The 24733-nt window shown below is 45.5% G+C and overlaps 1 protein-coding gene across 7 annotated transcripts in view; it reads left to right on the forward strand.

The window, feature by feature from the left end:
• LOC137305164 (protein PRRC2A-like) overlaps nucleotides 1-24733 on the forward strand; it is a 102299-nt gene that overhangs the window by 39496 nt on the left and 38070 nt on the right. For 6 of the 7 annotated variants that reach the window (XM_067973971.1, XM_067973975.1, XM_067973974.1 and 3 more), the window contains exons 7-19: nucleotides 436-674; nucleotides 3249-3334; nucleotides 4961-5100; nucleotides 7992-8082; nucleotides 8329-8524; nucleotides 12139-12499; nucleotides 13062-13234; nucleotides 14314-14641; nucleotides 15701-15887; nucleotides 17735-19987; nucleotides 20653-20867; nucleotides 22665-22813; nucleotides 24040-24208. In XM_067973971.1, the coding sequence (XP_067830072.1) occupies nucleotides 436-674; nucleotides 3249-3334; nucleotides 4961-5100; nucleotides 7992-8082; nucleotides 8329-8524; nucleotides 12139-12499; nucleotides 13062-13234; nucleotides 14314-14641; nucleotides 15701-15887; nucleotides 17735-19987; nucleotides 20653-20867; nucleotides 22665-22813; nucleotides 24040-24208 (4587 nt within the window). The remainder of the gene's footprint in view (nucleotides 1-435; nucleotides 675-3248; nucleotides 3335-4960; nucleotides 5101-7991; nucleotides 8083-8328; nucleotides 8525-12138; nucleotides 12500-13061; nucleotides 13235-14313; nucleotides 14642-15700; nucleotides 15888-17734; nucleotides 19988-20652; nucleotides 20868-22664; nucleotides 22814-24039; nucleotides 24209-24733) is intronic. The other variant, XM_067973973.1, reaches the window with a different exon arrangement.

Genomic DNA, 24733 nt, shown 5'->3' on the forward strand with positions numbered 1-24733 from the left:
GGAGAGAAGGGACAGCAGTCATGTTCTGGATACCTCCCATGTGGCTAAAGATCAGGTTACATGCCTAGACTCTCATTTGGATCCACCCCGAGGCTGGAGAGGTGAAAAAAAATCATCCAGGGTTACCACCCATGATCAGGTGGGACTTGGCTGTGATGTTCTCCACAGCCAGATCTCTTGCTGATGGGCTCCCGTAAAGAATGATTACTTTAGTAAGGTAATGGACGGCTGCCATCGGTGCCACCGAGAGAGTAGGGAAGGACTGTTGGCACAAAAATTGAGCCTCAATACACATTTTTAAGAGAGGACTGTGTAGAGTATGCAGATTGGATTGATCACTTTAGATCGAGCTCTTGAAGCCTTCTGTCTTGCCTAAATGCTGTAAGATGTAATGTTTGTTAACATTTCTGCTTTTGCCCCTCTCCTTCCCCACAGATGTAACCAGCTGGAGGGAGGGTGGTGGGCGGAACTTGGGTGCTCCGGGTGGCTCTTTGATCGAGGGGGAAGCCAAAGAGCCAAGCCTAGAAGAAGCAGCAAGCTCTATAGCATCCTCAGCCGACCAGAAGGTGACCACGAGGATGGCCGAACAACCACCTAGACCAGGTGTCGGTGTGCCGCAGCAGGCAGTTCCCCAGCCATACCCTCCACCATATAGGGGGATGATGCCGGCTTTTGTAAGTAACCGAGATCTTGGAGGGTGGAGAGAACAGTAGGGAAACATGCAGATGTCAGTTGCTAGTAGTTTCTATAATATGCTATTACCTCCATTGCGTATGAAAAATAATTTGTAATATTGCATCGCATTTCAACTAATGGAGCTTATTTTCCTTTGATCAGTTGCACGTTCAGACTATAAATATCCTCAACCCGGGTGACCAGTTTAATTTTGTGGATAAATGAACTGCCTAGTATGGTACTGAGTCAAACAGTCAGGATGATCTCTGGTTCTATCACAGGCTCTGTTGAGTTAGCTGATCTCAGCTGGACTACCAGTATAGGTGCTACAGTTGGCCTCTGCACAGGGGTGGGAGAATCAGAGTTCCTCCTGCTGATTGCCACCCAGTGACTCCTGGAAAGAACGTTGATGTCTGGTGAATATCCCACTAATACTCGCTGTCCAGTTTTACATGTGAAGAACGGCTACTTGAGTGAAGTACTGGAGGTTAATTGGCATGGGTGGAATTTCACCCCATCACAATCAGTGCCTGGGGGAGAGGATGAATTTGGGGGGGTGAGGGAGGGGGTAAAAACATAACAGCTTAACTTCTAATTAGAACAAAATCACAAAGGAATGTGATTTTTTAGTACTTTGCAAGGTTTTATCTCATTCTTTATTAAAACTGTTTTAATGCGTATTGTAAGGCAGATACATTACAAGAGACAATTGGGATAGGAATTATAATCTAAATGGGCTGAACTCAAACACTCTTCTGTCGCTCGTGAGTTAGCGATCCAACCTCACTTGTGGGGTTGTAAACCTATCCCACAGCTTTTCATAATATATCCCCTATTTAATACTAAGCCTTTGTGTCTGGTAGAGTGAATTGTGTCTGGCAATTCCAGCTGCAGCTTTAGGGATTGGTTTACTTGAAGTGATCACATTTCCCCCTAGTAAATAACATCACTGTTGAAACGTCTCAACTTTTTCGCATGAAATGCAAAACTTGCCGAATATAACAATTGCCCTTCAACTCCGCACTGTTTACTGGAGCTCCTTAACGCGTTCAGCTCAGGGCTTTTAGCTTTTGACTTTGACGGGGTGTCGGTCAGTTTTATTATTCAAGGTGAAGGTCCAAAGTCACAGTGCTGTACATGATCATGGTTGAACAGTAGCAAAGAAGGGTGAGTTTAGTGATGAAGTAATGGTTATAAACAGAGATCCCATTGGAAGGGTTGCCATGAAAGCACGCAAGGAAGTACAGCTTGGGGTAGGCTCATGGGTTTACGTTCTGATGGATTAAGTTCTGAAGTTAGCCTTTCTGCTGATAAATTTGCTTGTAAACCTTTATCTTTTTAATTGAAACACTGAGGTGAAGGGTGAAGGGTAAAGACCCACCCAGCTTGAAAAGAATAGAAAAAAGACGAGGTAAATCAAGTTATGATTCGGTGTGCCAAGCTTGAATTTAAGAACCTGTAGATTGTTGGGAGAAAAGACTGAGGGAGGTAAGAAATTCCACAGCTTTGAATAGGAGAGGGTGTAGTTGCAACCTGCTGTAGTTTTTAAACTGCTTCCCTTTGAAAATACCACAGGGATTACATTAGTTTTCTCTCTGCCTAAGAATATATTGTATATTGGCTGTTCTTTGTTCAGTTTGAGACTGGACCACAAAAATGTCAGAACAGCTGGAGATCAGTTCTAACTGTTCCACACAAAAGGAATGATTGGGCTACTTGTGAGTGTTTTAAGCACCTGATGTACCTTTTCATCTATGACTGATCAAAACATAAAACAAAGTAAAGTGAGAATTAGTGCGGTCCCAGGTGTCCGCCCCCGTAGCTTTGAACTGCCTTGCGCATTAGCTTGAATCAGTTGGTAGTGTACGGGCCTCTAGGTCAGAATGTTGTCTGCTCAAGCCCCACTCTGGGGATTGGGCACAAAGACCCATCAGTACAATACCACGAGAGTGCTGCTTTGTAAAAAGTGCTGTCCTATGGCGGTTCAGGTGAACAGTAAAGATCGTGGCATTGCTTTAAGGAAGAGCAGGACGTTCTGAAGTCGGGAACACATTCTTACCTCAGTCAACGGCATCAAAAACCAAATAACTAGTACATCATTCCCCTTGTGCGCAAAAGGGCTGTTGATTCCTTGTATACCAGTAACTGCACTTCAAATTATAATCTATAAGTGGGCTTATAGATTATAAACACTTGCCTGTCGCTCGTGAGCTAGCGATCCAACCTCACTTGTGGGGTGTAAACATATCCCACAGATTTTCATAATATATCCCCTATTTAATACTAAGGCCTTTTTGTCTGGTAGAGTGAATTGTGTCTGGCAATTCCAGCTGCAGCTTTAGGGATTGGTTTACTTGAAGTGATCGAATTCCCCTAGTAAATAAAATGCATCAGATGCAGTGATGTTGAGATGTCTGAGACATGAGACTATACAAAAACAAGTTATTTTGCTTTTGAAGTACTGAGAGAATAATGGTTGCCTTTTATCTGGCCAGAAAGTTTTTTAAAAAAAACAAAACTTAACTACAAACCTCTTGATCCTTGTCTGTCTGTTTTACTTTTACTATTTTCAGATGTATCCCCCATATTGTGGTTTACCGTTTCCTACACCGTACGGACCACAGGGACCATACAGATACCCACCACCCGATGCCAGCAAGTAAGTTTTCTCCCATTTAAAGGGCTGATTGTAGTTGCAGACACAGAAGGTTAAAATAGCCACTCATAGAAATTTAAACTTTGCAGCTTGGTGTTTGTGTACTGGTGTCAGCCTAGTCTCAGTGGTAGCACTCTCGCATCGGAGTCAGAAAGTTATAAGTTCAGGCCCCAGTCCAGACACTTGAGCACATAATCTAGGTTGATACTGAAGGAGTGCTGCACTGTCTGAGATGCCATCTTTCGTACAAGACGTTAAACCAAGGTGCGCGCTCTCCTCCCTCGCTTGGATGTAAAAGACCCCATGTCACAATTCGAAGAGCAGATTATCTGGTCATTTATCTCACTGTTGTTTGTGGGACCTTGCTGTGCCATGTTTCTCTCATCACAATAGTGGCTAGACTTCAAAAAGTACTTAATTGGCCCTTTGGTATGTCCTGAAAGGTGCTTTATAAATGCAAGTTCTTTGTTGACTGACTGTCCTTTCACAGCTTTTTAATTACCACATATTGTTTTTGTAACCTGTAACATTGAATTTGTAGTTTTATTTTTAAATTACACCGTCTGATATGGTTTGAGTCATAAACTGACCCAGCTCTGGACAGCATTTGTTGCTGGTGAGGACAGTAGAAAAGTAGATACTCGCGATTGGGGCAAGAGAGCATGCAAATGACATGGCAAAACAAAAGATGATGATGTAATCTAATTCTGTGATCTTTTAAAGGGGTAGACATCCTGACACTCTTGGGGGGGGTGGATTTTAACTTAACCTGCCTGTCCGGAAACCAACAGGCTGCACCTGATTTTGCTCACCATTGAAGACAGTTGAGAGTAATACTAAACGGTGAAAAACCCCATCCCGTGGATTTCCCGCCCAGCTAGTTGGGTTAAAATTACCCCCCCCCCCCACTTCTTTCTCTCCTCTCCCCACAAAAAACCTATTTTTCCGTGCTGTGGTGGATTTCATTTGACCAAGGAACGCACATGCTGCTGTGGATAAATTCTTGGTTCCATGCTGGCATGGCTTAGTCTTCCGTTAGAGAATTTAAATCAGGCTGTCGTGTGTAAAGAAACCATTAAATAGAAAATGGAGCAGTAGACAGTCACACCACCTAGTGTGATACTGAACCATACAGACTACAAAGGTCCCATGTTCAGTTTCCTGCATCTGCTGCTGGCTGCTTTCAGCTAGGCTGACTGGTGTTGCTACAGTGGGCAGAAATACCCTTGAATGGGGAAGGGATCATCTTGGAGGCCCATTCCTGATTTGCTACCTAGTGCCTCTGTACAGGCAAATGTGGATGTGGGGGCTAGGACAGGGCTTTGTTCTGATATGCTTACAACAGAATAGCCTACCTTCTATCTCAGATTTTCCTGTATTATCCCCGATTATCACTTGGGTGAGTTATTGGATAATTGGCAGCATGTGAACTGTATCTTTGCATCACGCAGCAATTAAAATGAGGGGAGAAACTGGAAACCAAAATACTTGTATAGGGAGGACCCTGAAATGCATCTGCTGTGGGTATTTGCAAATTTGAACAGAGTTAGTATTTCTCTGGTGGTGGTCTGTCTTTATATGTTTATCTGTGTATAAAATAATGGACACATCGTCTGCATTCCTACGTAGGTTTCCTCGTGTTCCAGGACCTCGACTGCCTCAACATCCAACAAGGATGCCTGATGCAGTGAAAAGACCCTCCATCCTCAAACAGGACGACTTGAAAGAGTTTGATGAGCTTGAAAACGAGACTGATGATGGATGGGCAGGTAAATCTCCAAGGACTGGGAGAAATCTAACGCTGCTACCATCATTTTAATTCTGGGCTGCCAGCAGATCTGTAGAAATTTCAGTCTCGCTGTACCAAGTTTTAAGATCATGGACTATGACGCTGAAACTGACATTTGCATAGCTTTATTGTAAACTGCTGGGAGTACTGTCATTACAGTATCAACCATAAACTGCTAAAGTCCTTCACATACAATTTTAATTAAAAAATCAAACATTTTAACCATTCATTTTGCAGGCTCTTTCATCCCTTTTTTTTTCTTTCCTTCCTTCCCGTTCATTGTCCTGTTAATTTTTAAACTTTTTTTCTGCCTTAACTAATATAATCTATCTTTTCTAATCTTAACAGCTACTTAATTTATTTTTTTTCTTTTTTCTTCCTTCTGCATCCCACCATTGATTTTAGAGATGGGAACTGCTTTAGTCTTTTATTGCTTGAAAATTATCTTTTTAATGGCTGGTATGTTTTCAAATTTGACTTGGTGACAGAGACCAGATTAGTGGCTCACTTGTTTTATGCATCAAACACAAAACAGGCTGTGCCACAGTAGAGTCAATTCTCCCCCCAAAGCCTGACAGCAGCGGTATGAGTAAATTTATCTGTGGTGCTGGAAGGGTTAATTGTCATGTTGTGGACTGTCTCATTGAAAGCTGTATTCCACCTATTCAGTGTACTCAGTCAGTGCCTGCAGGACTTGCCCAGAGCTGGCTGCGGTTTGTACATGACTCAAGAAGACCTTTTCCAATGATTTTTGTAGTGAAATTGTAAACATAGGGACTGGAGAAAATCTTCCTGCTATGATTACAATGTTGCTAACTCTTACTGACCAGAGAAGCTCATTCTCCCATGGGAAAAGTGGAAGGAATTTGTGGAAAAGCTGTTCTCTGGTATTTACCAGGGAGACTAACAAGATGGGCCTGATATTAGAAGAGATCATCAAAAAATATATAAACGTACGGTGGTGGTGTGTGTGTGTAGACCAGTGAACATAATGTCAGTGGTAGGAAAGATAATGGAATCTTTACTCAAAGCTATTATAGAAAAACAGCTAGAAACCGAAAATATAATAGCCAGCATAGAGTTCAAAAGGGAGGCCATGCTTGATCAAACTTACTGAATTCTTTGAAGAAGTAACAGAGTAGACAATGGTAATGCAGTAGACGTAATGTATTTGGATTTTCAAAAGGCCTGGGACAGGTTGCAGAATGGATAGCAAGCTGGCTACAAAACAGAGTAGGGATGAAGGGTAGCTACTCAAATTGGCAAAACGTGGGCAGTGGTGTTCCACAGGGATCGGTGCTGGGACCACTGCTGTTTACCATTTACATGAACGATTTGGACTCTGGAGTCGGAAGTGCAATTTCAAAATTTGCGGACTACAAATTGGGGAGTGGAGTTAATACAAAGGAAGAATGCAACAAGATACAAGACTACATGAAACACTTACCTATTTCAATATAGATAAGTGTGAGATGGTGCATTTTGATAGGAAGAATATGGAGGCCACATACTGTTTGAATAATAAGAGTGTAAATGGGGTAGAGGAGCAAAGGGATCTAGGGGTACAGATCACTAAAAGTAACTACACAGGTTAAGGCCATAAAGATAGCAAACCAAGCATTGGGGCTCATTTCTAGAGGGATAGAATTGAAAAGCAGAGAAGTTATATTCAACATGAATAGAATCTTGGTTAGACCACATTTAGAATACTGTGCACAGTTCTGGTCTCCATATTATAAAAAGGATAATAGAGCATTGGAGAAGGTGCAAAAAAGATTCACAAGGATGATACTAGAACTGAGAGGATACACTTATCAGGGTGGCCTGAACTGGCTTTTCTTTAGAAAAGGGAAGGCTGAGGGGTGACCTGATAGATGTCTTTAAAAATAATGAAAGGGTTTGATAGGGTGGACATGGAGAAATTTTTTCCACTTATGGGGAGTCCAAAATTAGGTGTCATAAATATAAAATAACTGATAATAAATCCAATAGGGAATTGAGGAGAAACTTCTTTACCCAGACAGTGATAAGAATTTGGAACGTGCTACCACAAGGAGTAGTTGAGACAAAAAGCATAGATGCATTTAAGGGGAAGCTAGATTAGCATATGAGGGAGAAAGGAATAGAAGGGTATGCTGATAGGGTTAGATGAAGAGAAGTGGGCGCAGGCTCGTGTGGAGCATAAACGCCGACATAGATCAGTTGGGCCGAATGGCCTGTGCCGTGCTGTAGACTCGATTTAACTCTTTAAATTGTTTACTTATTGAACAGTGTGCCAGGAATAAACAATTGTGAAACTGGGAATCGGGGCTGGCAGTGGCAACTTTGCTTGTTCCATAGAATTATAGAACAGTTACAACACCGAAGGAGGCCATTCGGCCCGTCGAGTCCACGCCGGCTCCGTGCAAGAGCAATCCAGCTAGTCCCGCTCCCCCGCCCTATCCCTGTAGCCCTGCAAATTTTTTCCTTCATGTACTTGTCCAGTTCCCTTATGAAAGCCATGATTGAATGTGCCTCTACCCCCCCACCACCGGCAGTACATTCCAGATCCTAACCACTTGCTGTGTTTTTTAAAAAAAAGTTTTTCCTCATGTCACCTTTTTTGGTTCTTTTGCTAATCACCTTAAATCTATGTCCTCTGATTCTTGACGCTTCTGCCAATGGGAACAGTTTCTCTCTGTTCAGTCTAGCCCCTTCATGATTTTAAATACCTTGATGAAATCTTCTCTGTTCTCTGCTTGTTCCATAGAATCATAGAAAAGTTTTTTTCTTTATGGGAAAGAGGGAGTGCATAATTCACCTTAAAAAAAAAAAAAAAAATTAAGAATTTCTGCACTGAATGTTTGTTAATGTGCATCTTCACTTCTGCAGGAGCACACGAGGAAATAGACTACACTGAAAAGCTAAAGTTCAGTGATGACGAAGATGATGATGATGCCGAAAAGGGGAAATCTGATAACTGGTCAGTGTGAGAGAAATATTAATCGACCCCAAATATATAAATGTTCTTTTTTAAACAAAAATAGCATTGGAGGAAATGGCATTAATTTTTTTTGTTTTGGTGTTCTGCTCCGCCGTTGAGTGTGACTATTCTGGTATTATGGTCGTCTGCTTATAAATGCTTTGTGGTATATAGTTGCTGTGATGCAAACGTTTACAAAATTGCAGTGTGTACGGCTCGAAATGATGACCACCTTCTTTTGTACAGGGACGGCCAGTTGACTAGGCCTGAACGGCAAGAGTCGCGCAACTCCGAGAACAGGAAGGAGACCCCCTCGGAGGAGCACTCTTCTGTCAAAGCGGCTAGGGGTGAAGGTCCAGCCCCTGCCCAGACAGAACTGGGGCCACCTGGAGCCCAACCGCCCAGAGTTTCTGCCAGCTGGGGTCCTGCTCCGGATTACCAGGTACATGACTAAGAGAATCCATGTAATTCACCACTTTTTTATTGGTCATTGTTTGGCAAAATGTTGTGTGGGTTTTTCCAAGATGCATAATCTCAGTAAATAGGACCAAAGGCTTCATCTGATCTTGTTCTCCTATAGACTGTTTGTTTGGAACTAATCTGATGATTGGGACTGCGTCATAGTTGAAGCCCTGTTGGGATAAACTTTGATTTCACCAATGATAGATTGAAGCAGTGTTTTTCTTTGATATTTTGCCACACTGGAATCGGTAATGTTAGAATTTTGCCACCAGGTATTTACCAAGATGTACAGGTAGTTTGTGACATGGGTTTTGATAGTCAAATCTATTTTCCCATAGAATATGGGTTCAAGGATGAAGCTGCCACTGGTTAGTGGCTCGTGGTTGAACTCGTACAGTAGTAGCGGATGCCTGTTTGAGTTTGGGGCTGAGGTGCATTGTTGGGCAGGGTAGGGGGAGTGCAAAATTCACCTAATTTTTTTGAAATAAGAGTTTCTGCACTGAATTTTTTTTTTAATCAGAGTGGCACTTCTCTGCTTTACCATTGAGTGAGCCATCGTGCAGGTAGCTGTGTGTTATCTCCCTGCCTGAGCCCAGTTTTCTAGGCAGGATGTGATGAATGAACAGGTGTCACTTCAGGTGACCTGGTATCTGCTAGGTGACAGGTTATTTATTAAATAGGGATGATTAAGGGGTGATTTAATTGAGATGCTTAAGATGATTAAAGGATTTGATAGGGTAGATAGGCAGAAACTATTTTCTTTGGTGGGAGAGTCCAGAACAAGGGGTCGTAACCTTAAAATCAGCTAGGCCGATCAGGGGTGATGTCAGGAGGCACTTCTTCACATAAAAGGAACTCTGTTCCCCAAAAAGCTGTTGAGGCTTTTGAAAAATTTCAAAACTGAGATTGATAGATTTTTGTTAGGCAAGGGTATTAAGGGTTATGGAACAGAGGCAGGTAGAGAGTTACGGTACAGATAAACCATGATCTAATTGAATGGTGGAACATGCTCGAGAGGCTGAATGGCCTACTCACTGTACCTGTGTTCCTAAATGAGATTATTTAAGGGCCTCCATGTTGCATCAACCATTAGTTTAATAGGCTGTCCAACTTAGACACTGTACACATTCCACTGCTCTGAGCTGATTGTCTGTCTGTTTAAAATGTATTAATTCCCCCTGATGACTTAGTGGGCTAAATGCAGCATATAGTGCGGTTTCCATGTTTGATTCCTGGTCTGCACTGAGTTAGCTAATCACATCCAGAGCAGCGATTAGAATGCTCAATGCAGCAGAGGGAAAGATAAATCCAGTTGCTTTCCAATGCCTTTCGCTGGAAAGGGCATTTATAGATGTCAGTGGAATGCTTGACTGAGTTGCTCTCCGTGGTCAAGTAGCCTGCTGATGCTTGCTGTCCAGGCTCACCAGTGCAGAGTAACCACTTGGCAAGGTGCTAAAGGACAACTGGTAGCTGTGTAACTAACTGCACCCTTGTACAAGTTAGAAAATTGGCACCAAAAAAAGATCCAGTCCATCTTATTGTAATTATTCTTGCAGGTTAATTGATGCAGACATGTAATTGACTGTGTAGTATGTTCTCAGATTCCTTAAAATACAGGGTTCTGCAATACTAAATCTGGCCTGGGTATGCCTGAAGGTACAGTGTAGAGGGAGCTTTAGTCCGATCTGACTTGGGACTGTTCGATTATGGCATGTGTCTGAAATGGAAAGTTTTATCAACACTAATCTTGCAGACTGCAAAAATCCAAGAAAAATTATGCTGTCAGAGTTTAATTTACCACTTGTTTTGATTTTCACTAATCATTTCTGGTTATCGTACAAAGGATTTTAGCTATGCATGGTCTGCCTTTAAATCTACCTACCTCGTCACCTTTCCTCTCCCTGCCCCCCCCCCCCCAAATGCCGACTACAGGGGTAAAAATCCTACTCAAGTTTTAAACTCAGTAACTGTGTCTTTTTAGGGTCGAAGAACAGGCATTTGCTCACCTCACGAGCATCAGGTTTCTCAAGGGCCGTACGGCATCTACAGGCAGGCTGCTTCCCCCAGCATGCATCAGGTTTGTAGGGTTAGGAATAGGTTAAGGCAGATGACTGACTTAATTCAGCTTACAAAAGGAGTGCCTTGCGTTTAAAGTTGACATGGTAAAGCCAGTTTTGTCTTGTTTTTGAGATACTGAGGTGAGGGGCCAAGGCCCATAGTCCAGGATATCATGGTTAAAGAGAGATGATGAGGTGAGAGAAACAGTGTCAAGTATCTAGAAAACTCAAAACAGGGCTCAGGGACGTCACTGAGAATTAATGTTTGAGGGAGCCATAGGTCGCCTTACCCCCAAGGGATCCTAGAACGTGCATTGTGGCACTGTTCATGGAATTTTTTGTTAAGAGGGGGTCTTTTTGAAGCTGTAACCTCTTGTAAGGGATTGAATGAATTTGCTCCTCACTGCGAGGCAGCCATGTGATGCACACCGAGTGCCTTAGAAAGGCTCCTTTTGAAGGCAGTGGGGGCTGAAACTTAAGATTGCCCTACGAGCGTGTCCAAAGCCACCAACCCCTGGGAAAGCACATCGCAGGCTGGGTAATTTTGAATTGGCAGATGACTAAACATTAAAAAGTTTTAAATAAATATTTTAATTTTATATTTTCTTCTTTCTCTCCCTCCCCTTCTTGCTCCCTTCTCTCTCTCCCCTTTTCCTTCCTTCCCACCCCCCCCCCCTTCTCGCTCACTCATTTCCCTCGCTTTTCCTTTTTAATGTTTTTTGTTTTGGCACATGCTGTACACATTTTTCTCCTCCCCATGAGCAGAGTGGCCTGGCCAGCAATATCTCCACAGTTGTTGCTTTGCATGTCTTTCAGCGAGGCCAGTTCTGACTCTTCCCTGTTTTCAGTCTGCCTGAACTGAAAGTAATTGCCTCGTGCGACTCCCTCCCAGTTCTGATGTCAGCGTCACACCAGAAGCATTGACGTTTCTTTCTCTTTGTTGGCCGGCCTGGGCATTACCAGCCTTTTTCTGTTTTCACTTGAGCATTTCTCTCCCATTTTATTTGAAGCTTTTTTTTTTGTCACTGTCTTCTCCATCATCTACATTCTTGCAACTAAAGCTGTCCGATTCAGTGCCTTCTACAATTCTGCTGTTCTCGCGCATCCCTGATTTTCATCGTTTCGCTATTGGCGGCCGTACCTTCAGCTGCCTAGGCTCTGGAATTTCCCCCTCTACCTCTCTCCCCTCCTTTAAGACGCTATATCTTTGATCAAGCTTTTGGTCATCTGACCTAATATCTCCTTTTGTGGCTGTCAAATTTTGTTTGGTTACGCTCCTGTGAAGCGCCTTGGAACGTTTTAAAGGCGCTGTATAAATGCAAGTTGTTCTGTGTTAATAGAAGAACTTAATACTGCTTGTAAGATTTGTAGTAAGCCTGGTGTTTAGGCGACGCAATCTGTGCAGGGGCCATGTGCTCGGGCTATGCTTGCTGTATTTGTGTGCCTGCAGCAACGTTGTATAGGGCTGCCTCTGATCTGGCGCTTGTGGACATCAGTGAAATGGTCATTCTGACGGGAGATCCCTCTTTCACACTAGCAGGCTGCAGTTCCCCAGGACAAAACCAATCCCGCCCTGGCCAACCAAAAAGCGCCAGTGGGCGAAGACGAAGACGAGGCCTGGCGTCAGCGGCGCAAGCAGTCCTCCACTGAGATCTCTGCCGCCGTGGAGCGGGCGCGGAAACGGCGCGAGGAGGAGGAGCGCCGCATGCAGGAGGAGCGCCGGGCTGCCTGCGCGGAGAAGCTGAAGCGCCTCGACGAGAAGTTTGGAGCCTCGGAGAAACGCCAGAAGTCCGAGCAGGAGAAGGAGGAGGCATCCGAGGAGAAGGAGAACGAAGAGCCCGTTGGCTCCAATAAACGGCAGCGAACGGCCAGCAGCAGCAGCTTTGAAATGACGCAAGGTAATTTAATTTTCTTTTTAAAAAAAAAAAAAAATTGCTTATCCATGGGTAAACTGGCTTTTTATTTGTGTTTTTCCCCTCTTGCTCCACGCACTGTTCTCCAACTAAGAATGTGAGTGACCCACGGCTCCTGTCCTATTGTGGTGCATGCAAATTGCTTGCACCCCCTCTCTTGCTCTCTCCCACCTCCTGACCCCCGGTCTTTTCCTCTGGAAGGCTGCTACGCTTCCACTCAACATGGTTAAAATGGGAAATCTGCTACACGACGGAGCTGAGGCATGAGTTTTCCAGTTTTAACATTGTGTCTTTAGCATGGACATTGGCTCTCCTTCACAGTTGTGCAGGTTCCCCACTGTCATGTTGGACTGGAAGTACTTTGTGTTAGCAAGAGTACCCAGCCTTGATCTGTTGGGGTATTTGCAGGGATTTGCCTCCCATTTCACCGACTACTTGGATCCATACAATAGTTGCTTGCTGCAAGCGTGAGAATCGCCTAGGAAGGACCAGAGTGGAAGAGGCTGGGTGTAATATCGATTTTTGTTTTTTGCCTTTTGCTTTCCAGCTGAGCCCCCACCTCCCCCTGAAAAGGAAACTATTGAAGTGAAAGAGGAGGTAGGGGTGGTGAGAGTTGAGCCAAAGGTAGAAGCAGTGGTACCAGGGAGACAACCGCAAGCTTCCCAGGGCTACTCCAAGTACCAGAAGTCGTTACCACCCAGGTTTCAAAGACAGCAGCAGGTAAGCTTTCTGTGGTCTAGCCATCGCTAGCAAACTCTTCCGTCCTGAAGTAAGGCAGTGCGCAATTACTTTGCACTGCAGTGTAGTCGGCTGCATTGGAGCAGTTTACACGGAGACCCAGTTAACCTCCTGTTTTAAGGATTTAGATTCTGGTGTTTTTAATGGAAAACCAGTGAATTGCCCATGGGCACTGCCCACGTTGGTTAATGAATATTCTATGTGATTTTTTACGGCTGCATTGAGTGACCCCACTATTCCCGGCCAGATTGGAGATGATTGGGTAATTCCCCCGTTAATCATGCCTGTTAGTGACTGGGATTGATTTCACGCACATAATTTGTATGTAACTATTATCCACTCACTGCATTTTGCTGGAGATGTTGCTGCAGTTTCGATCATGAGTTCTGTTTGCTGTAGTTCGTAGAGACTCTTTTTAAATAGACCCTGTAGACCGCTTGCTGTAGTGCGCTGTTTAAACAGACTCTGTTTGCTGAGTAGGTAGATTTTGTTTACTGTCAAAAAAAGTTTTTTGAGAGTCCTGCTTTAAGTCCTGTCCTGCCTCCAATCTATCGGCTGACACTGGATTTTTGTATATACATGGTGATAACTCAATTGGGCGAGACTTCAAATACTTGCTATGCAGCCGTCTAGTGGCTGAAGCCTGCAACCACTGTGACAGTTGACATAGCAGGACATGGTTAGAAGAAAAATGTGATGTCCGTGGACAGGATATGCACGCTCTACACTATTTTTAATTTGTCTTGCTTTGGCGACCAATTTGCCAACCCAGAGACCTCTGCTGAAATGTGCAAGTGTGATAATCGAGTGAGAATAGAATTGAGTTTGGCTGTGATGCCTCCTGCAGTCAACTCTCGCTGTACAAATTAGTGTATGAAGGATGGTCAGTTAAACCAGGTTACGGGGGTTTTCTGCAAGCCACGGAACCGTATTCCTTAAGCCTTTTAAGGCAGGAGAAGAAAAAATTGGAGGGTACAAAGTTTTTTTTTTTAAGTCCCATTTTAAGTCATATGTTAACCGTATCAGCACACAGCATTGTTTGTGGTTTTTTTAAAATTCAGGAGCAGCTTCTTAAACAGCAGCAGCAGTGGCAGCAGCAGCAACAGCAGCAGCACCACCAGCAGCAGCATCAATCTCCCCAGCAGCCACAGCAGCAGCAGCCGCCACCGCAGCAGCCGCAGCCACTTGCCATGGCTCCATCAGCACCCATGCACCCGCAGCAGCAGCAGAAGCCCATGTACCCAGGTTCCATCGGCCGCCCGCCGCCGCCTCCCATGCCCCCGATGGGCTACGACCCGCGTTGGATGATGATGCCTCCGTATATGGATCCTCGCATGATGCAAGGAAGACCTCCAATTGACTACTTCCCGCCCGGTGTTCACCCTTCGGGTAAGTGGGCGACGACCAAAAAAAATGGTCGCTTCCTTCTCCCACCTTTTTTGTTTTTAAACGCGGGATTCAGACAGCAGATTGCGCAGATTGAGTGGAGGAAGTTGCGGAGTTTGTCACTGTGCCGAACTGAACCAAATCACTTGCTCCCATCGATACCACGTTTGCGTTGATCAATAGCTTCTGCTCGAAATGATCCTGCAGTGCAGTGGTGGCAGCTGCTGGTTATTCCAAATTCGACTAGCCTAATGTGTCGTTTCTAAAAGTCGCTAACATGACTTCACATTTCTGGGTGCGGGCTTTTCACAATCTCCAGGGGTGGTGAGGAGGAGGAGTGATGCTTTGCCTTCAGAAGCAAAAAAATGAAGCCCCCTCAGGGTTGGTGTTCTGTGCCCTTGCAATATGAAAATGGTGTAAATGTAAGCAAAAGCTTCCTTTCACTTGGGATTTGTTCCTTTTACTTAGGACTGCAGTCTTGCAATTGAAACTACAGCATGTGAAGTGAATTCTCACTAAATCTTGCCCCTCCTCAAAGCCACCTGATTTATAAAGAGTCTTCGTATATGTCCTGCGTCCATGTTCCTGTGCTGTGACAGTTCATCTGATGGCATGTTCAAACTTCCCTCTGTCAGACTGTTTCCCTAACACACCAGATTCTTAAAGTTGATGCTGAACCATGACACAGGGAGAAAATGGTGCATCAGTAAATATATGGACATCCTGGAGCTAAACAGAAAGTAGCATTGTCGATTAAATGCCTACTTCAGTGTGCAGAGGGGTAGGGTGGCAATGCAAATTCCCTGTGGAATTGTGCCACAACTGGAATCAGGAGAAGTAAATGGAGGGAAAAATCTCCGATCGTTTCAGCTTTTTGATCTATGTAGTGCTGAAAACTGTCCTTCTCACTGTACCGGTTTCACCCTTAATGTACAGATCTTGAGCATGCACTTTTTACAAGACTGTTTCCTTGTATAATTGGTATCCCGTTAGAGCAGCCATATTGCAAGAGCAGGACTGACTACATCTACATTAATAGTTCTTGTTTCTCCTGCTTTTTAGGTTTAATGGCTCGTGAGCGTTCAGATAGTGGTGGTTCAGGATCTGAACCCTTTGACCGACACCCTTCAAGGGGTACGCCTCCTATTGACCCTAAATTGGCCTGGGCTGGCGATGTTTTCCCATCAACAGAGATGCGGCCCTTGGCTTCGCCTATAAGACCGCACGAGGAAGATGAGAAAGGCTTGAGGTCGGTTCAGATGTGCTTCAAATGAGGAGTAATTTTGTTTTTTTTAAAAGTAATACCACATGCCAGTGGGTAAATACACCACATGTGTAAAATCCACTTAGATTTAGCGGTCAAGGCTATAGTGTGGTGGGGGCGTGGGGGGCAGCAAAGGAATTGGCAATGGTACCCACTCCTGATCATTATCTAGTGATCCCTGGTAGAATATATGGATATCAGTGAGTAAGGGCAGGGACAGGCTCACCTGTGATAACCTAAATGGTTGAATATCACGCCAACTTTTGCTGCCAAGGATTTCACATGAGTTATGGGTACTTGGACGAGATACTGGAGGGCAGTCAATGCCGGTGGAGCTGTGTACCAGCAGGAGTGCGCATCTCCTGGAGGGGAGAGAAAATTGAGTGTGGGGGTGGGGGGGCGGTGGTATTGATGTATTTTCAAGGATGACTTGAATGGAGAGAAACTGTCCATACATATTAACTATCTTGATTATATTAAAGCTGTTTCACTTCGCCATGCATTATCTTGAAAGGTAGTTCATCACTTCAAAGCACCAAAATACAATTATTTGCATTCTGTGGGTAATTTTATTTGCTGATGCTGCTTTTAAGGAAAAAGGCAAATTCAATTTATAGCCATCAACTGCATCCTGGCCAAAACCACTAATCGCAGCATCCTAATCGAGAAATGGTGCTTATACTTGTGAAATTATTTTACTATTTCAGGAGAGGCCTTGTCCGTTTAGAGCCATAAAAGTTTACAGCACAGAAGGTATCGGGTCTTAGCCAGAGAAATCCATAACCAATCCTGCTGTCTTATACTCTCCTTGTAGCCCTGTATTTTCCTCTGCAGCAAATATCTCCTTTTACCTTGAAAGATGCAGTGGTCCCTACCCCAACTATTCCCAGTGACAGTTTTTTTTAATGTTCCAACAACTCTTGAGTAAAGAAATTTCTTACAACCTATCTCCTTGATCTCTTAAATGGCTATTTTAAATTGCTGGCCTTCATTACTGACTCACCAACTGAGGAAATGGTCTTTCCTTGTTCAGCTTATCAAAATCTTCATAATTTTAAAAACTTTGCTTAGATCTCTCTTCCTTCTCTGCTGCAGTGGAAACAGTCCCGGTACCTCCAGTTTATTTTAAATGAACTGTCTCTGGTAAAGTAGTGAGTGCAAGAAATTTCATATGAACATTAGGAATTCTGTACAATAACATTTGCAATAATGTAATTTCTAGGTTCTAATGCTAATTATGATAACCTAAAGGTCTTTCCCATTCATAGTCACCTTGTGCACTTGTTAAAACTCTACACGTTTTTAAAAGAAGTTTTCCCCAAACCAGGGCTCAGTGGGTAAGTGCAGTTTGGTTACTGAACCACAAAGACATGGCAGGCCTCAAATTTGGTTCTGAGTCAGCGGATCCCAGCCAAGGTGACGATAGTTGGGAGTATTGAAATGGGATGGGGGAGAAATCAGCCAGGGTGTCTGCTCCTACTGGAAATTGTGTGCATATGAACTTTGGGAGAAGATAGGTTTGGGGTTGGCTGTGATGTCGAGCGCACCCACACACCCCCTTTTCAAATTGCAAACGGCCTGCCGACACTCCCTGCTTAAGTTCACATGAGGAATGTTCAGTTGGGTGAAGGTAGTCAGCAGCTGTTGAGATGTGTGTCATGAGGAGTCAGCGTGCTGAATGGGGGGGAAAGGCATATTTTGGAGTATAGAGTCAGTGGTGATACCTTCGACAGCTGTGTATGAAAGATGAGAATGGATTATTTGGCATTTTATGCGATAGAATGTTGATGACGATATTTGTTCCTCATTGGCTATTGTTTTTTAACACACAGAAGTGAAACCCCACCAGTCCGACACCGCGACACTGGACCGCCTCAGTCCTTCATGAGTGGCCTCCAGCAGGTTTCGGAAAGTGGGCCTCGGCATGCTGCCCAGATGCAACGATATCCGCTGGTAGAACGCATGGATGAGCAGAGACAGACCTCCTGGCAGAATTCGCTGTCCAGTGTCCAGGCGGAGCTGGGAAGAGACAGGCGGATCGAGATGTCTTTGCAGCTTCAGCATTCGCAGCGCAAGGCAGACCAGGAGCCGCTGTCCTTACGCAGGGAAACCGCACAACTGCAGCATGAAGACAAAAAGGTAGAACCACTCGCGATGCACGTGTCTCGAGAATCTGGCCAACTTGCCAATAGCGTGAAGAAGGCAGGCCCCCATTCTCAAGCTCCGGAACTCCTACAGCACAAGGAAGACCACTCCGCCAAAGAGAACAAGCAGGATGAGAGCAGGAAAGGAGACAAACCCAGCCGTCAGGACATGCACAGACCTCAGCGGAAGGAATCCAAGACTGAAACTCGTTGGGGTCCACGGCCAGGCAGTAAAAACCGCGATGAAATGGGGGACAAACCTGCCCGGAGAGCTGGCCCCATTAAAAAGCCCATCCTCAAGGACATGAAAAGAGAAGATAGTGAACAGGAAATGGAGAAGGGAAAGCCTGCAGCGGGAGATAAAACCATTGTCAAAGGGAAGGACAAGCCACAGGAATCCAAATTTGAGGCTGACACTTCAAAGCCAGATTCTTCTGCAAGTTCGAAAGTAAGCCAACCCGGTCCTTCTATATCTGCCTCCAGTAAGCCTTTGCAAGGCCCTCCAGTTTCCAACATGCAGGATGATCGAGGGAAAGCCAAGCCTTCTGGAAAGGATCAGAGGCCTGAGAAAATGAAACCGTCCAAACCGCCTCCGAAGGACTTCAACAGCGGCCCTCCACCCCCTAGGCGGAATAGAGAACGGGAGCACTCGTTTGATCGGAACTACTCTGGACGAGGCCGGGGCAGAGGCCGTGGAGAGTTCTTCTCGCGGGGCAGAGGCTACCGGGGCGCCTACGGTGGGCGGGGAAGAGGCGGCAGGGGCCGCAGCAGAGAATTCCGAGGCTACCGGGAGCCCATGTACAGAACAGACGAGGGCGGCCCGAAAGGCTCGTTCAGGCCGAGGAACCCCAGCGAGACTCGCAGCGAAGGCTCGGAGTACGAAGAGATTCCCAAGCGGCGTCGCCAGAGGGGCTCGGAGACGGGTAGTGAGACTCACGAGAGCGCCAGTGACGTGGCTCACTCTGATAAGGAAGTCTCCTCCAGCTCCAAAGAGCCGCCAAAGGAGTTCAGAAATTCAGATCAAGGCCGGATAGACAAGAGGAACAGATCCGAACCCCCAAAGTTTGGCGACAAAATGCCTCCCCGGTTAAGTGACTCTTCCCGTGGCAGGATCTTCACCCCACGTGGTGTACCCTCTAGGCGAGGCCGCGGAGGTATGCCCCGAGGTGGTGGTGGTGGTGGTGGTGGTGGTGGCGGCGGTGGTGGCCGCCCTCAGCAAGGTGGCTGGGGTCCTCCTTCAAAGATGTCCCCTCCCAAGAAGCAGCCCTCTAAAGAACAGATGAAAGCCCCGGAAAATAGGCCCCCGGAGATCCCACCGGGCAAAGAAAACGAGAAGAGCCTCCCAGATAAGCCGCCGCCAGTTGTCGACTCCATTATGCCTGAGGGGCAGCCTCACCGGCCAGAGAGGCCTGTCGACCGACCGCCGAGGAGGCGGCGTCACGGCCGCTCCCAGCAGCAGGACAAACCACCACGGTTCCGCCGCCTGAAGCAAGAGCGTGAAGTGGCCGCCAGAATGAACGGAGAAAGGAATCCCTTCCCAGCCGAAGCCTTGCCACCGAATCCCCCTCCCAACCCGCAAACTGAGGAGATTAAAGAAGTCGTGCGGAACGCTGCCGGCACCAAATCCCCGGACTTGTCCAATCAAAATTCCGACCAGGCAAACGAAGAATGGGAGACTGCTTCCGAAAGCAGCGACTTCACGGAGCGGCGCGACAAGGACGGCGTGTTCCTGAAAAATGCCCCTGGAGGCATCAAGTCTCTCGATCCCAACGCTGCCCAGAAGAAGGAATCGTCCAAACGCAGTTTTTCCAGTCAGAGGCCCGGGATGGACCGACAGAATCGGCGTTCGAATCCGGGAGATTCCAGTGGCAAAAGCAACCGAAATAGCGCCGGATCTGTCAGGAATGAAAAACGCAACTGGCCTTCTCCGAAGAATAGGAGGTGGGTGAACAGTCTGTGATCTGAGAGGAAAATATTGGGTCTTAAATAAGGGTGCTGCAATCGGCCATGGTTTCCTGGGATAGGGAGGGGAGGGAACGGAATAAAAGGATATGCTGATAGGATTAGATGAAGGAGGGAGGAGGCTTGTGTGGAGCGTGAACACCAGCTTGGGCCGAATCTGCCAGGATTCCTGCTGTTAATGTCTGTCCAGCGACCCCCGAAAGAAAACTATGTATGTGAACTTCAGGTAAGGACAGAATGGCATTGATTGTGAATCCCCACCATGATAGATTAATTGCTGACATTTAACTAGATATATATTTGAAGGAGATCATAATGCAGGGTTATGGTGACTGCTGGAGAAATCCAAAATTAATCTCGCTAAGAACTGGCACAGACATGATGGATCGAGTGCTGCAAGCTTGTATAGTTCTGACTGTCTAGGCTTAGAGTGAGGTACTGGAGGTTGCTCAATGCCTGTGGAACCATATCTCTGCATGAATCAGCTTCTTCAGAAGCAGGGGAGGGGAGTAGAAAAATGTTCCTTTCCACCTATTCTTGATGACCAGGTGTGAGAATTTATGGGGCTGTTTAGCTTTCACTTGAGATGAGTGAATACGGTTACACACTTGACTGTAAAAGATTTTGCACTGTGTGCTTGGCAGGCCAGTGGAAGAACGGGCACCTGCCCTCCCTGCAGCTCTTCCTCAGAATGCGAGCGCTGTATTCAGAGTGGACAGAATCATCCCCAGTGATTCTGCCGCCATCCAGAAAGCCATTGCGGAGGTCAACAGCCGACACAAGGACCGCAAACTGGTGCCCGGGAAAGCTAAGGAGAAGAGCGACATGTTGACTCAATTCGATCTGAACAATTATGCAAGTAAGTCCGGGAAAATGTTCTGTAACTGGGTGCGTTGAGCGGCTGTGTTGTGGCGTTTGTTTGCGTTTATTCTGAAAATGCCAACGACCATGAAATTTTCACTGAAGAGGAATGAACCTATATTATACTATTTGCTGGTGATCAGCTGTCGATTGATCATTTGATAGATTATGTGGTTACGTCGTGATCGTTATAATCTTCACTGGCTGAGTAAAGCATGGCCTGGTATGGAACTGAGCTGTACATACTAGAAAAGTCCCCAGGTTTGACCCCAGGTCTGTGGTGAGTTAGCTGATTTCAGCCAGGATGGTGGAAGGGGTGCTACAAGTTGGCCTCAGAACCCAACCCCACCCCGGTATTATGGAAGGGGGAAATAAGCCAGGGTTCCTGTGCCTGATCACTATCTGGTACCTCCTGCTGAAATGTGCATTTGTGTGTGACTGGTGAGGACCAGGTGCGGATTAGCTGTGTTACCCCTCATATGCGCATTCGAGTAAGCAGCTGACACTTAACAAGGTACTGGGTGGTGGGGCCACTGCCGTGCATGAAATTGTACCCCAGAAAGGGTGGGCGTCTTTTGGAAGGAAGAAATGAAGACTGAAGAAAATAACTAGTTAGTTCAAATGTCCTTGTGAATAGGTGGCTGGTCGATGCATCATCTGACATTACTTACTGCTCATAGAATGTCAAAATGAAAATTGCTCACAGCACCTTTACAGTCTCCTATCTGTGTTCAGTTATCAAAGCTTTGCTGTTGTGGTGAGCTCATCTGACCCCCAGATGAGATACTGCCCTGTTATCACTCACAGTTAAGAGTTTAGTATGTATTTAACAAGGCAGATCAGGCTCCTGCCCTTGCTGCATTGATAGCACTCTCATTAGGAGCAATGTTCAGATATGATCCTGATATTTGAAGATGTGGAAATGACATCCCCTGGTTAAGTGTTATCTATACATTCAAACGTCTTAAATGCTTCACACAATTGCTTACCCTGAAGCCATTCTGTGGCACCAATGGTCACAAGTAGCAAGGATTCTGTGTGAACTCCTTGCTCACCTTCCAATCTTTAATCTCCACCTGAACCTTCAGAACAGGCAGGCAAGACCTTGGTTTAACATCTGGTCCAAAGCACAGCACCTCAACACAGCTTAGGTTATGCACTCAAACCCTGACTTGAACGCACAATCTACTCACCAAGGGACAAGTACCATCAATTGAGTCAATCTGACATTCAGTTTAATGTCTACAAAATGCAAAGTCTAGAACGTTGCAAGCAGTGAAAGAAAGAACTTGCATTTATACAGTGCCTTTCACGATCTCAATGTCCCAAAGTGTTTCACAGCCAATGAAAAACTCTTGAAATGTAGGCAAATATTAAAGTGGCAGTCAATTTGCACATAGTTAAGTCCCGTAAAAGGCAATGAGACACATGACCAGATAATCTATTTTAGTGATGTTGGTTGATTGACAAATGTTGGTTAGGACAATGGGAGAACTCCCCTGCTATTCGAGTAGCGCCATGGGATCTTTCATGTCCTCTCTCAGCACCTCTTGAGCCCGACACGAGTGCTGCACTAAGTTATATGCTCGTCTCCATGGAGCGGGGCTTGTACCCACAACCTTCTGAGTGAGCTGCCACTGTGCAAAGGCTGGCTGTGGCATATCTTTGTATGTTTTTACGTCTCCACATTATTCGTCATCTGCATCATGTTAGGTGTGTTTTGGTCCCCTCTTTGCTTATGACATGATATTCTATTTGTTTTTTTTTAAAAAAAGTCTTTTATTCCACATTTTAGGTGTGGTGATCATTGATGATCAGCCAGCAGTTTCTGCAGATGATGAGACCATATCTCCTTTAAACGATGGCTTCACCCGCGTCCTTTCGAAGCGGCAGAAGAGACTCCTGGAGGATGAGCGCCGCAAAAAAGAAGAGCATCTGCTGCAGGTAACTGCAATGAGACGAGCTCTTGTCAGCAGTGCAGCCTGTGTATTTAAAAAAAAAATATCAAGGGAACGGACTATGTTGGGCACCCTTGGTGATTTAGTGAGTAAAGACATAGCCTCAGTGCCACCGAGCTGGGATCAGGGTTAGAGGAATCGGCTATGATGCCTGCTTGGCTGTGGCTGGTGAAAAGTGTACATGTATGGATGTTGACTGAGGATAAGATCATGCTTGGCTATAATACTCTCCATGTCAAGTAGCCACGACACCCACCATCTAGACTAATGTGTGAAGAATGGGCACTTGGTACTGAAGGGGATGCCGGTGTTTGAAACCATATCCCTGAATAGATCAGGGCTTCAGAAAAAGAGGGCAGAAGATTTGGGGAATGGAAGAATCCAGATACTGATGTATTTGTTGCAGTGTTTAAAGGAGATCCTAGTAGGTGGCCTTTTGAATCCCATTGGTGGCATGTATTAGTGCACCTTGCCATGGACATGGTAAACTAGCTGTGATTCAAGAAAGACAACAGATCTGCAGGGTTCTACCTAGAGTTGCATCTTGGCTCAGGGTAGCCACAGAGGAAAACCAGTGGCGACTAAGGGGATATCTATGGTTGCATGGCCTAGGAAGATGTGGAGGAATGAAAATAGAGACACATTTAATTAAAACAAACTGGACAAAGCTGCCCCTTCCCTTCACCCACCCCAGGCCTGTGGTTGTTTAAGTGCTCTCGAGTTAAGGCCTTGGAGCGAATATTTTTTCTCTTGGCTGTGGTGAGACAGCTAATTATTTCTTTTCCTCACCCACCTAACAGCACAGATGAGACTGGGAGATATTGTGAAGGGGCAGTGAACAGAAATTTGTACCATGAGGCAATACTCTGTACTACCTTGGTGCCACACAACATAACGGTTTAAAACTTGCTGCAGTTACGATAGATTGCCTGGACCTCCTGGCTGAATGTGGAACTTACAGGTGACAAGGAAGCAGGGAATTATGTTGGGCGGAACCTGATACATTGTGAGCCGAGAAAATTTGTTGCTTTTGCCCTCTGCTACAGTGCCAGTGGGATGGAAGGCCTGAGATTGCTAGCTGAGTTTGGGAGGTGGAGTGGGAAGTGTTTGGGCAGTAAGTCAGAAGCCTGCACAGTATTCGGAGTGATACCTGTGTTGGATATCCATGGTACGTAATCCTACCTAATACGCGATGTGCTTTTCATTCACCAGAAGGCCGTTAAAATCTGTACGATGGACACTCTGCATCCTTCGTTGCCCGGCTTCCCCAAAAAGCAGGCGAAGAAGGTGACTCTTTCAAACATCGAGCCTGATGAGAACAGCAAGGGTCAGAATAATGCAACTGATCTGGGAACCCAGATTTGGAATACCACGCATTCCGGTACGTCACACTGCAGTGTAAATAGGAAGGTAACGTCAGGGCATGGATGTGAAGTTTTTTAAACAAAATTTCTCCCACGGAAAATGAGAAATGTAAGCACTTGGAATTCTGAAGAGGAAACTACCACATGGCTGTGGCAAGTTATTTGGCAGCGTCTAACACCCCCTGCAACAAATCCCAAGAATTTCTTTGCTTGCCGAGCATAGCTTGAATTCCTGCTGAAGTGCTGCAGTTTTGCATTACGTCGTCTCCAGCGCATTTACCAATCACTTGTCTGCCGTGAATGAAAATTACATAAAATAATTAATACTGATCTAGTTAAAACAGCTGTAGGATATCTCCAGATACCTGCCTTGGATTAGGGTAGGGGCGAGGACGGAATGGGCCCCCACCCAATAAGCTTCAACATTTGTTGCTTCCACTTGCACGTGAAGAATGGCCACTTGAGTAAGGTTGCTGAGAGCTGTTTGCACCGCTGGAACGACACACCAGCATGAGTCTGAGCCTTCAAGTGAGGAGGAAGGT

This window comes from Heptranchias perlo, chromosome 39 (assembly GCF_035084215.1).
Source record: "Heptranchias perlo isolate sHepPer1 chromosome 39, sHepPer1.hap1, whole genome shotgun sequence".
In the NCBI taxonomy this organism is placed as follows: domain Eukaryota; kingdom Metazoa; phylum Chordata; class Chondrichthyes; order Hexanchiformes; family Hexanchidae; genus Heptranchias; species Heptranchias perlo.